Source organism: Mirounga leonina, unplaced genomic scaffold (assembly GCF_011800145.1).
Source record: "Mirounga leonina isolate KUSES-001 unplaced genomic scaffold, KU_Mleo_1.0 Mir_53, whole genome shotgun sequence".
Lineage (NCBI taxonomy): Eukaryota > Metazoa > Chordata > Mammalia > Carnivora > Phocidae > Mirounga > Mirounga leonina.
Genome location: NW_023270807.1, coordinates 5,697,079 through 5,711,208, shown reverse-complemented (window position 1 = coordinate 5,711,208; position 14,130 = coordinate 5,697,079). Strand labels below are relative to the sequence as shown.

Here is a 14,130-nt window from a genome sequence, read left to right as displayed (position 1 = left end):
TTGAGAAAAAGAGAGATAAACAACTACTGGATCACGAGGACAGAATTGGAGAGATAAGCAATACCATAAGACAAAACAATATTAGAATAATTGGGATCCCAGAAGAAGAAGAAAGAGAGAGAGGGGCAGAAGGTATATTGGAGCAAATTATAGCAGAGAACTTCCCTAATTTGGGGAAGGAAACAGGCATCAAAATCCAGGAGGCACAGAGAACCCCTCTCAAAGTCAATAAAAATAGGATCAACACCTCTACAAATAATATTAAACTTAGGAGTCTCTGAGACAAAGAGAAAATCCTGAAAGCAGCTCAGGAGAAGAGAGATGTAAGCTACAATGGTAGAAACATTAGATTGGCAACAGACCTATCCACAGAACCTGGCAGGCCAGAAAGGACTGGCATGATATATTCAGAGCACTAAACGAGAAAAATAAGCAGCCAAGAATACTATATCCAGCTAGGCTGTCATTGAAAATTGAAGGAGACATAAAAAGCTTCCAGGACAAACAAAAACTAAAGGAATTTGCAAACACAAAACCAGCCCTACAAGAAATATTGAAAGGGGTCCTCTAAGCAAAGAGAGAACCTAAAAGTAACATAGACCAGAAAGGAACACAGACAATATACAGTAATAGTCACCTTACAGGCAATACACTGGCACTAAATTCCTATCTTTCAATAGTTACCCTGCATGTAAATGGGCTAAATGCCCCAATCAAAAGCACAGGGTATCAGATTGGATAAAAAAAAAACAAGACCTATCGATATGCTGTCTGCAAGAGACTCATTTTAGACCCAAAGGCACCTCCAGATTTAAAGTGAGGGAATGGAAAACCATTTACCATGCTCATGGACACCAAAAGAAAGCTGGGGTGGCAATCCTTATATCAGACAAATTAGATTTTAAACCAAAGACTGTAATAAGAGATGAGGAAGGGCACTATATCCTACTTAAAGGGTCTATCCAACAAGAAGATCTAACAATTGTAAATATCTATGCTCCTAACATGAGAGCAGCCAATTATATAAGCCAATTAATAACAAAAGCAAAGAAACACATCCACAACAATACACTAATAGTGGGGGACTTTAACACCCCCCTCACTGAAATGGACAGATCATCTAAGCAAAAGATCAACAAGGAAATAAAGACTTTAAATGACACACTGGACCAAATGGACTTCACAGATATATTCAGAACATTCCATCCCAAAGCAACAGAATACACATTCTTCTCTAGTGCCCATTGAACATTCTCCAGAATAGATCACATCCTAGGTCACAAATCAGGTCTCAACTGGTGCCAAAAGATTGGGATCATTCCCTGCGTATTTTTGGAACTAGAACTCAATCACAAGAGGAAAGTCAGAAAGAACTCAAATACATGGAGGCTAAAGAGCGTCCTACTGAAGAATGAATGGGTCAACCAGAAAATTAAAGAAGAATTTTAAAAATTCATGGAAACCAATGAAAATGAAAACACAACTGTTCAAAATCTTTGGGATGCAGCAAAGGCAGTCCTAAGAGGAAAGTATATAGCAATACAAGCCTTTCTCAAGAGACAAGAAAGGTCTCAAATACACAGCCTAACCCTACACCTAAAGGAGCTGGAGAAAGAACAGCAAATAGAGCCTAAACTCAGCAGGAGAAGAGAAATAATAAAGATCAGAGCAGAAATCAATGAAATAGAAACCAAAAGAATGGTAGGACAGATCAACGAAACTAGGAGCTGTTTCTTTCAAAGAATTAACAAGATTGATAAACGCCTGGCCAGACTTATCAAAAAGAAAAGAGAAATGACCCAAATCAACAAAATCATGAATGAAAGAGGAGAGATCTCAACCAACACCAGAGAAATACAAACAATTATAAGAACATATTATGAGCAACTGTATGCCAGCAAATTAGATAACCTGGAAGAAATGGATGCATTCCTAGAGATGTATCAACTACCACAACTGAACCAGGAAGGAATAGAAAACCTGAACAGACCTATAACCACTAAGGACATTGAAGCAGTCATCAAAAATCTCCCAACAAACAAAAGCCCAGGGCCAGATGGCTTCCCAGGGGAATTCTACCAAACATTTCAAGAAGAATTAATACCTATTCTTATGAAACTGTTCCAAAAAATAGAAATGGAAGGCAAACTTCCAAACTCGTTTTATGAGGCCACTAATACCTTGATCCCCAAACCAGACAAAGACCCCATCAAAAAGGAGAATTACAGACCAATATCCCTGATGAACATGGATGCAAAAATTCTCACCAAAATACTAGCCAATAGGATCCAACAGTACATTAAAAGGATTATTCACCACGACCAAGTGGGATGTATCCCTGGGCTCCAAGGTTGGTTCAACATCCACAAATCAATCAATGTGATACAATACATTAATCAAAGAAAGAACAAGAACTATATGATCCTCTCAATAGATGCAGAAAAAGCATTTGACAAAGTACAGCATCCTTTCTTGATTAAAACTCTTCAGAGTATAGGGATAGAGGGTACATACCTCAATATCATAAAAGTCATCTATGAAAAACCCACAGCAAATATCATTCTCAATGGGGAAAAACTGAGAGCTTTCCCCCTAAGGTCAGGAACACAGCAGGGATGTCCACTATCACCACTGCTATTCAACATAGTACTAAAGTCCTAGCCACAGCCAATCAGACAACAAAAAGAAATAAAAGGCATCTGAATTGGCAAAGAAGTCAAACTCTCACTCTTTGCAGATGATATGATACTTTATGTGGAAAACCCAAAAGACTCCACCTCAACACTGCTAGAACTCATACAGGAATTCAGTAAACTGGCAGGATATAAAAACAATGCACAGAAATCAGTGGCATTCCTATACATCAACAACAAGACAGAAGAAGGAGAAATTAAGGAGTCGATCCCATTTACAATTGCACCCAAAACCATAAGATACCTAGGAATAAATCTAACCAAAGAGGCAAAGGATCTGTACTCAGAAAGCTACAAAATACTCATGAAACAAATTGAGGAAGACACAAAGAAATGGAAAAACGTTCCATGCTCATGGATTGGAAGAACAAATATTGGGAAGATGTCAATGCTACCTAGAGCAATGTACACATTCAATGCAATCCCCATCAAAAGACCATCCACTTTTTTCAAAGAAATGGAACAAATAATCCTAAAATTTGTATGGAATGAAAAAAGACCCCAAATAGCCAGAGGAATGTTGAAAAAGAAAAGCAAAACTGGTGGCATCACAATTCCGGACTTCCAGCTCTATTACAAAGCTGTCATCATCCAGACAGTATGGTACTGGCACAAAAACAGACACATAGATCAATGGAACAGAATAGAGAGCCCAGAAGTGGACCCTCAATTCTATGGTCAACTAATCTTCGACAAAGCAGGAAAGAACGTCCAATGGAAAAAAGACAGTCTCCTCAACAAATGGTGTTGGGAAAATCGGACAGCCACATGCAGAAGAATGAAACTGGACCATTTCCTTACACCACACACAAAAATAGACTCCAAATGGTTGAAAGACCTCAATGTGAGACAGGAGTCCATCAAAATCCTAAAGGAGAACACAGGCAGCAACCTCTTCGACCTCAGCCGAAGCAACTTCTTCCTAGAAACATCGCCAAAGGCAAGGGAAGCAAGGGCAAAATGAACTATTGGGACTTCATCAAGATAAAAAGCTTTTGCACAGCAAAAGAAACAGTCAACAAAACCAAAAGACAACCGACAGAATGGGAGAAGATATTTGCAAATGACATATCAGATGAAGGGCTAGTATCCAAAATCTACAAAGAACTTATCAAACTCAACACCCAAAGGACAAAGAATCCAATCAAGAAATGGGCAGAAGACATGAACAGACATTTTTCCAAAGAAGACATCCAAATGGCCAACAGACACATGAAAAAGTGCTCAACATCGCTCGGCATCAGGGAAATCCAAATCAAAACCTCCATGAGATACCACCTCACACCAGTCAGAATGGCTAAAATTAACAAGTCAGGAAACGACAGATGTTGGCGGGGATGCGGAGAAAGGGGAACCCTCCTACACTGTTGGTGGGAATGTAAGCTGGTGCAGCCACTCTGGAAAACAGTATGGAGGTTCCTCAAAAAGTTGAAAATAGAGCTACCATATGATCCAGCAATTGCACTACTGGGTATTTACCTCAAAGATACAAATGTAGGGATCCAAAGGGGTACATGCACCCCGATGTTTATAGCAGCAATGTCCACAATAGCCAAACTGTGGAAGGAGCCAACATGTCCATCGACAGACGAATGGATAAAGATGTGGTATATATATAAAATGGAATATTATGCAGCCATCAAAAGGAATGAGATCTTGCCATTTGCAATGACGTGGTTGGAACTGGACGATATTATGCTGAGCGAAATAAGTCAAACAGAGAAAGACATGTATCATATGACTTCACTGATATGAGGAATTCTTAATCTCAGGAAACAAACAGGGTTGCTTCAGTAGGGGGTGGGGTGGGAGGGATGGGGTGGCTGGGTGATAGACACTGGGGAGGGTATGTGCTATGGTGCGCACTGTGAATTGTGCAAGACTGTTGAATCACAGATCTGTACTTCTGAAACAAATAATGCAGTATATGTTAAGAAAAAAAAAAGAAGAAGAAGATAGCAGGAGGGGAAGAATGAAGGGGGGGAAATTGGAGGGGGAGACAAACCTTGAGAGACAATGGACTCTGTAAAACAAACTGAGGATTCTAGAGGGGAGGGGGGTGGGAGGATAGGTTAGCCTGGTGATGGGTATTAAAGAGGGAACGTTCTGCATGGAGCACTGGGTGTTATGCACAAACAGTGAATCATGGAACACTACATCAAAAACTAATGATGTAATGTATGGTGATTAACATATCAATAAAAAAATTTAAAAAAAATAATGTTAAACTTTTCCAAAGCTACCAATGGCCAGTCAAATCTTCATCACAGCCCCATCTCTCTGGTTCTCACTCTTCCATCTCCCTCCTTGCAAATAAGGACTCTTGCAATTACATTGGGACCACTTGGATAATCCAGGATAATCTCCCCATGCAAAGTCAGCTGATTAGCAACACTAATTCTATCTACAATCTTATTTTCTTTTCATATAACATAATATATTCACCTGTTCCAGGGATTAGGACATGGACATCTTTGGGGAGCTATTTTCTGCCTACCACAGCCACTAAATCAGAATTTCTGTGAGCGAGACTCAGGAATCTATATTTTTAACAAGTTCCTGGGTGATTCCTATAAACATTCAGATTTGTGAATAAATGGTCTCATACATCTTCCCTCTTCTATCTCAATCTCCAAAACAACATAATTGCTCCATTCAAGGTCACTGATTATTTTTCACTCATCTAACAATAGTTTATTAGTACCCACCAAGTGTTAGGAACTCCTTGAGATGCTAGGAATAAAGATAAGACCCCTACCCTCATGGAATATACCATCTAATAGCAATTACTTTATATTACTTCCTCTTCACCACTCAATCTCTTCATGTTGGACAAATAAGGTAAAGGACTTGAATAGACATTTCTCCAAAGAAGTTATCAAACTGAGGGTTTTAGAGGAGAGAGGGTGGGGAAAGGGGTAAGCCTGGTGATGGGTATTAAGGAGGGCAGGTATTTCATGGAGCACTTGGTGTTATATGCAAACAATGAATCATGGAACACTACATCAAAAACTAAAGATGTACTGTATGTGACTAACATAACATAATAACATAATAACATAACATAATAAAAAAAATTATAAAAAAAAGAAGATATACAAATGGCCAATAAGCACATGAAAAGATGCTCAATCATAACTAGCCATTAGGGAAATGCAAATCAAAACCACAGTGAGATACCACTTCACACCCAATCAGGATCGCTATTATCAACAAAATGGAAAATAACAAGCATTTGCAAGGATGTGGAGAAACTGGAACCCTCCTGCATTGCTGATGGCAATGTGAAATGATACAGCCACTGCGGAAAATAGTTTGGTGGTTCCTCAAAAAATTAAACATAAAATTACTATATTGCCTAGCACTTCCAGTTCTAGGTATATACCCTATATACTTCCAAAAGAATTGGAAGCAAAGACTCAAACAGATAATTGCACACCAGTGTTCATAGCAGAATTACTCACAAAGATAAATGGTGGTAATAATCCAGATGTCTATCAACAGATGAATTGATTTTAAAATGTGGTATATCCATATAATGGAACATTACTTAGCCATAAAAAGGAATGAAATTCTGACATATGCTACCTACATGACTGAACTTGCTAAGGGAAAGAAGCCAGTCACAAAAGGACAAACACTGTAAGATTCCACTTAAAGGGGGTACCTAGAATAGGCAAATTTATAGAGACAGAAAATAGAACACAGGTTCCCAGAGGTTGTGGGGAGGAGAGTTTCAGGAGTTATTGTTTAGTGGGTACAGAGTTTCAGTTTGGGATGATGCAAAAGTTCTGGAAATGTAAAGTCATGATGGATGCACAATATTGGGATGCCACTGAACCACAGGCTTGGAAATGGTTAAAATGGTAAATTTTATGTTATGTATATTTTGTCACAATTTTAAAACTTCAATTGTAAAAAACAAAAACAATTTTAAAATCTTCCCACAAAGAAAATGTCAAGCCTAGGTGACTTAATAGATGAGTTCTACCAGACCTTTTTTTTTAATATAATATTTTCAGTTTTATTTTTAAAAGGCACACATGACAAAGATTATTACTAAGTCATGTCGTGACTCTACTTGCACTCAGCACTTGTTCTTGAGCATCTTTCTTTGTTTTTACGGTTTCAACAAGTTCCTTATATTATTTCAGGTACTCTTTTTCCGTCCTATGAGGCAATGCTTCTGCTATTTTTCCCCCATTTTTCAGGTGTATTTATTGGATAGGTTTTCAAAGCTTGTTGCAAAAGCTTCTGTTTCTCTGTTGTCCAAGAGGTGAAATGTGTGCAGACTTTCAAAAAGCTGTCATACTGTCAGCTTGAGGTATGACTCCTTGTAGTGCACCATCTTTTTTGATGAAGGTCATGACTTTGGAGACTCTTTTTTTGCCAACTCCATAAAAAGAATATGTGTTCATGTAGTCAGCAACAGCTTCCTGTGATACTGTGATTTATAAGAAATATATATATTTGGTCATTCCGATGACCAAAATACATTTCTCATATATATTTGGTTTTTATCCATAGTTCCTGGCTCACAGCTCCCAAAAACCTTGCAATTTCCCAAATTATAAGAACAGTGGGAGTATATTTTGTTACAAGATTCGATCTCTTTTCTTCAGTTCTTGAAATTGCTTTTGAGCCATAAAGGTGAAATGGGTGTCTTGTTATTCATAACAAGCCCCTTTCCACCACAACTGGGTTTACATTATGAGGTGACTTCTGGAAGCACCTAAGGGTGGGGGCTGGTTGCCAGGGGAACCAACCAGGAATGTCCTACCCCCTGATTCTGGGAAGGGGGGGGCCTAAAGTTTGAATCAACCACCAATGGACAAGGAGTTGATCAATCATGCCTATGAAATGTAATGAAACCTCCATAAAAACCCAGAAAGATGGGGGTTGGAGAACTTCCGGGTTGGTGAACACAAGGAGATCCTGGGAGAGTGGTGCACTCTGAGAGGGCATGCAAGCTCTGTGCCTTTTCCCCATGCCTTGCCCTATATGTACCTCTTCCATCTGCCTGTTCCTGAGTAGTGTTCTTGTATAATAAACCAGTAATCTAGTAATTGAGTAAAATGCTTCTCTGAGTTCTGTGAACCACGCTAGCAAATTACTGGAACTCAAGGTCTGAGGGTGTCATTGGAACCTCTGATCTACAGCCAGTCAGTCAAAAGCATGTGTGACAACCTGGACTTACTACTGGCATCTGAAGCCCCACTATTGTGGGATTTAACCTGTGGGATGTGATGCTATCTCCAGGTAGATATGTCAAAATTGAGTTAAACTGTAGGACACTCAGTGTCCAAGAATCACTCGTTGGTGTGGGGAACTGCCCCCTCCCCCCTACACACACACACACTAGAACTGGGTCCACAACCCTTACTTCCCATCTTGAATTTGTTCCAGCAAGGAAATTCACAGCTTTGATTAGTAATTGCAGGTCAATTCTCTTCTGACCAGTTTTTACTGCCATTTCCACCTTTGGCAGTTGATGTCTCTCCATTCTTAGATGCTTGTCACATACAAGCCGCAGCTTCTTCTCTCTCTTTTCTGTTACTCATTTGTTTCTCTTTTTTTTAATTAATTTTATTATATTAGTCACCATACATTACATCATTAGTTTTTGATGTAGTTGTTCCATGATTCACTGTTTGTGTATAACACCCAGTGCTCCATGCAATATGTGTCTTCTATCTGTTTTACCAGAGCAGGCTTTCCTACTTCTTTTGTAGATGCTGATGCATTTCATGTAAGTACCTAAGCTTGCTAGTTGGAACATATCTGAAAGTTTTTCCACTTCTTCCTTCCAACCTGCCCCATCTCATTCTCAGAAAAGCAATTCCAGGGGCGCCTGGGTGGTTTAGATGGTTAAGCGTCTGCCTTTAGCTCAGGTCATGATCCCAGGGTCCTGGGATCGAGCCCTGCATTGGGCTCCTGGCTCAATGGGAAGCCTGCTTCTCCCTCTCCCTCTTCCTCTCCCCCTGCTCATGCTCTCTCTCTCTCTGTATCTCTATGTCTTAAATTAATAAAATCTTTTAAAAAAGAAAAAAGAAAAGCAATTCCAGGTTTCCCATGAATTTTGAAGTTTTTGCCTTTCCCTTTTAATGGCTTTTTTTTTTTTTCTGGGTATCTTTTCCTTCCTTGACAATAATGCCTATTGACTGACCTCCACTCCCTTCTCCTTAGCAACCCAAGCAGCTTTGGATTCAGCTAATCTTTTTCTTTAGCTTCTGACATCTTCTGTTTTCCTTCTGCACTCACTTTCTTCTCTGTTTCTTTCTTGGCTTTTTCTTTTTAGAATGTGTTTATCCTTGCATCACAACTACATGCATTATCAATTAACGTTCTCATTCAGCTCAGTTCTTTTTTTCTTGGTGCCCTGTTGCTCTGTCTTGTTTTTCAATCCATCTCCTGTCATCATGACATCCTGCTTCTTCATTTAAATACAAAGACTGTCTCCGGGAGTAAAAAATATACCAGAAGGAATAAAATGTCTCTACATCTTCAAATGGTGACTTCATATCACCAAGTTTAGGAGCCTTTTTATTATTTAATGATCTAGAATTCCTTTCAAGCCCTAGGGAAAACACTCTGAAGAAACTGTCCTTTGCCTTACTTTTAGAAGGAACAGACTTATGAAAAGTAAGCTGCATCTCTTAGATTCTCTTATTTTCACTGGGTCAGACATTTCATAAGGTTTCATTATGCCCGTAGTTATGAAGTAGCCATGATCTTCTTTTATTGGGTCACCAGCTTCTTTCAGGGCTGTTTTAACACCACTGCTTTATGAGCAGTTTTGGTCTGTCTCTGTAATTCTGTGTCTTACATGGCCAAGTCCAAGAACCCCATAATGAGCCTGGTTCTTCCAGTCTTCGGGATCAAGTATTTTCAGCATAAGAAACTGTCCTAATGATGCAAGCATGCCAGGTCTGAGACCAGAGACGGGGTCCCACAGGACCAGCCAAGAGGGTCCTTGGCTTCACCCAGGATGGAAATCAAATGTGAGCCAGCAGAAGGTGAGAGCAGAGTTTATTGATGATGTAGAGAGAGCAGATACGACTCAGAAAGGATAGGAGCATGAGTCATCTTTGCTTGGGGTCTGGAGTTTTTATTGGCAATCGTGGTCTGGTGCACGTGTCCTCCTAGGCGTATAGGAACTGGGCAGAACAGGACAGGGTCCAGGTGTCCTTCATAATTCCTCATTCCCTGAAGCCAGGGGTCTTGGCATTGAGATGTCCAGGGCCAATGGTCTGGAATAGGCACACGATGGCTCTGCCTGGTCATTCCTTAGATATCATCTACTGTGCTGGAAGACTTCAAAGATGTCATTATCTCTTTGTCCATTACAAGGAGAACATAAGTAATTTGCATTACAAGGCATGTGTAAAGTGGGGTGAGGGTGCAGGTCCTAGCAAGAACAGAAGCTGGAAAAGAAGCAAAGGGAAGGGAAAAACAGCTTTTTCTCTCATGGGGGTCCCTTGGGTTTCCTCATCTCAGTAACTAATTCTTCATCTTCTGTTCCCTCACCATTCTTTTTTATTGTCTGGTTCCAGAGCTCAGAGCATGGTAAAGCCCCATAAATACAGTGCTTCACATCCCAGTTGGAGGGCGCTGAGCATCCTTTCTGGCTCTCCCTCCCAGTTCCAGCCTGGTGCCTTGGCTCCCTAAAGCCCAGGGAGCAGCACATGAGGACTGCCAATAACCACTTCCGGATGCAGCCTTCCTGCTGTGGTCATTTCCTGAAGACTTTCAAAAAACAGATCCTTTTAATTTTCTGCAAACTTTTCCATAGAATATAAGAGGGGGGAATACTACCTGCCCCTCCTCCTCCTCCACTGAGGCTGAGACCTTAGTGCCAAAAACACTGACAAGGACAGTATGACAAAGGAAATTTACAGGCTCTCTATCTCTCATGAATATAGTTGCAAAAACTCCTAAATAAAATTGTAGCAACCCAAATTTTAGAGTGTTTAAAAAAATTTTTTTTTAAAAATTAGACCATGGAACAGCTGGGTGGCTGTCGGTTAAACATCTGCCTTTGGCTCAGGTTCTGATCCCAGGGTCCTGGGATCGAGTCCCACATTGGGCTCCTTGCTCAGCGGGGAGCCTGCTTCTCCCTCTGCCTCTGCTGCTCCCCCCGCTTGTGTGTGCATGCTCTCTGACAAATAAATAAATAAAATCTTTAAAAAAAAATTTACACCATGACCCAGAAAGTTTCATTTTAGAAAACCTAAAAATGTCATCTATTACACTAACAGATTGAGAAAAATCTAATAAGCATCTCAATAAATATGTGCAGAAAAACATTTTTTAAAGCCCATTCATAGCTTTAAAAAATATGTCCTAGGAGTAAGACTAGGAGCAGAACTTCCTTAATCTGATCAAAGATGTATTTAAAACCTATGAATACATCAAAATGGGGAAATGTTAGAAATGTCAGAAACATTCTCTTCCAAAAGAAGATCAAAACCAGACGCCAATAATCACCTTGACTATTTAAGAATGCATGTCAGTCCTAGCCAATGCAAAAAGTCAAGAAAATGAAATTAACAGGGGCTGCAGTGAAAGGTGGGGACCAGGGAATATGAGACAGCAAGAGGTGTCCACTATAGGCAGCCATGGAGAAGATGAGAACTAAATTTTACACTAAAGGATCCTGCACTAAATATTAAGGGAAGCCAATAATTTTAATGAGGTCTATTTATATTCTCGTGCTATTCTTTACAATGTTTTTAACATGTTTTGTGAATGAACAAAGTAAAAAAAAAAAAATGGGCCAGGTGGTGAAAGCTTTACTGTATGAAAATAAGAATATCTCTACAAACCTGAATTTTCTTTAATACAAGCAGTGTTTCCTGATCCCATACATGGACGGTTCCTCCATCAGTAATATATGCTTTACATGCCGTCACCATTTGATTTGTTACCTAAAATAAATACAAGTCCAAAATAGCTATAGGTGAAGAGAGAAATAAAATTTAAGATTTTTAAACCACAAGCATAAAAATATGATAAACAGTAAACTTATGGGAGGAATGAATCACAATATAAAAAACAAAGAAATACACATTCCATCAAAACCAAGACAGCTCAAATTTTTTACTGCATTTAAGTCAACATCACAGGGACCATAATTTCTGAAGTCAACTATATTTTCCTTTTGTCTATTTTTCCTCTAACTAGGATCCAAGTGTCATTCTTCACCATCCTTCAACATGCAAACTAAATTTAAAGTTAACCACCTCTCACATACCCCAAAATAGTGAGGGGGGAAAAAACAGTCAGGAGCTTAGATTGAGAGGGCAGGCCGACACACAGAAATTTTGGAGAATTCCTAAAATATAGAAAGCACACAGGATCAAATCTACAAGAGGAAAAAAAAAAAAAAAAGATGACAGAAAACCAGAACCCCTTCTGGAGAAGGTTACTGTGAAGGTGGAAATCTTTGAGGTGGAGACAATGGGAGGTGGCCCTTGGTTGTGACCCTACACACTGAATTTGGAGCAACTTGTACAGCGGGCAACAATGGCATATGCTGACAGGACAGAGCCATGAGTGTGGACTATGCCCCAGGTAGCTATTGCACCCCAGGAGGACATGTTAGAGAAAAAGCTCTTCACATTCCCTACCTGCCACACCCCCACACATAAGAGACAGACCACAAGAAACAGAACAAGCAGGCAAATTAGGACTTAAATACAAAGATGGGCAGACAACCCAGAATCACCAAACAACTAAAGAAAATAAACATGGTGGGGCGCCTGGGTGGCTCAGTCAGTTAAGCATCAGACTCTTGATTTCAGGTCAGGTCATGCTCTCAGAGTTGTGAGATTGAGCCCCACATTAGGCTCTGTGCTTAGTGAGGAGTCAGCTTGAGAATTCTCTCTCTCCTTCTCCCTCTGCCCCTTCCCCCACTCATACTTTCACACACTCTCTCTTTCTCTAAATATAAATAAATATATCTTTAAAAAATAAAAAGAAAAGAAACATGGTAACAGAGGCTTTAAACTCAACAGAGGAAATACAAAAAAAGATATGTAAAATATTTTAAGATATCTTTTATTAACTACATGAGAAAGATATGAGAGTATTTTACATCACAAAAAAAAACAACTAGAGAACTTGGAAATTAAAATTTTTATTATCAAAATAAAAAAATTCTATTGATGAACTGACCAACAACTGGGACATAAACGAAGAACAAAAGAGTGAGCTGAAAGGTCAAAGGACAGAAACTGAAAAAACAAAACAAAACATTAAGAGAAATGGAAGTTAAATTCAAGGGGACAGAATAAACTGAACAGGTAGGTAAGGAATACTCAAAGGAAAAAAGAGGGAAATTTCCCAGGAATAGAGACGAAAGTTTCTGGATTGCAACAATCTAGCAAGTATAGAACAACATAAATGTAAAAAGAACCACATCACTTTGAAATTTTACAAGTTCAAGGATAAAGAAAAAATCCTAAAAACTTCTTGAAAGAATAAGACAGGTTGCCTACAAAGGAAAAAGAATCATATTAGCATAAATTTCTCATCAACAGTACTGGATAAGAGACAACAATACTTCAAGTTTCCAGGAGAAAATTATGTTGAACCTGGAATCCCACTGAAACTAACATTTGAGTAGCAGGACAAAATTAAGCTATTTTCAAACATGCAGGAATTCAGGAGGTTCACCACATACAGACCATCTCTGAAAGAACCACTTGAGAATACTTTTCAGCCAAAGAAATAATGAATCCAAGATGGAGAAAGATGTAGAAATCACAAGAGAGAGGTGATCAAAGAAACTAGCAATGCTTAGATTTTATTCTGAACACATGGGGATTCATAATATTAACAAACTATTAGACAAAATAGTTTAAAATTATTAACAAAAATGTAGAACAAGAAATCTCAGCGTGAGACATATATAGCAAGAAAGAGACAAATGATGGGGAAAAATCCTAACATTCTTCCCCTGTTTAAGAGATGGATAATGATTAAATCTATTGATTAGTTTTTTAAAAAGAGAGTTGAGATGTGACTGTTACTTTATATATTTATGTTCTGCTTGAATTACAAAGAAATTTTATTTATGTGTCTCTTGGATGTTTTTTCAAATTATTTAAGTAATGAACCATATGTCACAACAGAGGAAGATTTTACACAAATTACAGTACTGGTGGGAGCAGCTAAAGAAGTGTTGTCAATCATGCACACAATTCCTGGCTCTTGAGCAAAACTATTTGGAATGAATAAATTAGAAAAGCACCAGCCATGATCTCCAGGTCATGAGATCGAGCTCCATGTCGGGCTCCATGCTCACTGTGGAGCCTGCTTAGGATTCTCTCTCCCCCTTTCCCTCTGCCCCTCCCCACCACTTCTTTCTCTCAAAGGAAGGAAGGAAGGAAGGAAGGAAGGAAGGAAGGAAGGAAGGAAGGAAGGAAGGAAGGAA

The 14,130-nt window shown here is 39.1% G+C and overlaps 1 protein-coding gene and 1 pseudogene across 1 annotated transcript in view; both read right to left on the bottom strand.

The window, feature by feature from the left end:
- The window catches only part of DNAH8 (dynein axonemal heavy chain 8), a 397,226-nt gene that overhangs the window by 323,076 nt on the left and 60,020 nt on the right, over positions 1 to 14,130 (bottom strand). Inside the window, exon 11 of the mRNA XM_034991238.1 lies at positions 11,519 to 11,620. Coding sequence (XP_034847129.1) covers positions 11,519 to 11,620 — 102 coding nt within the window. The remainder of the gene's footprint in view (positions 1 to 11,518; positions 11,621 to 14,130) is intronic.
- Positions 7,310 to 10,033, bottom strand: LOC118001211 (annotated as a pseudogene).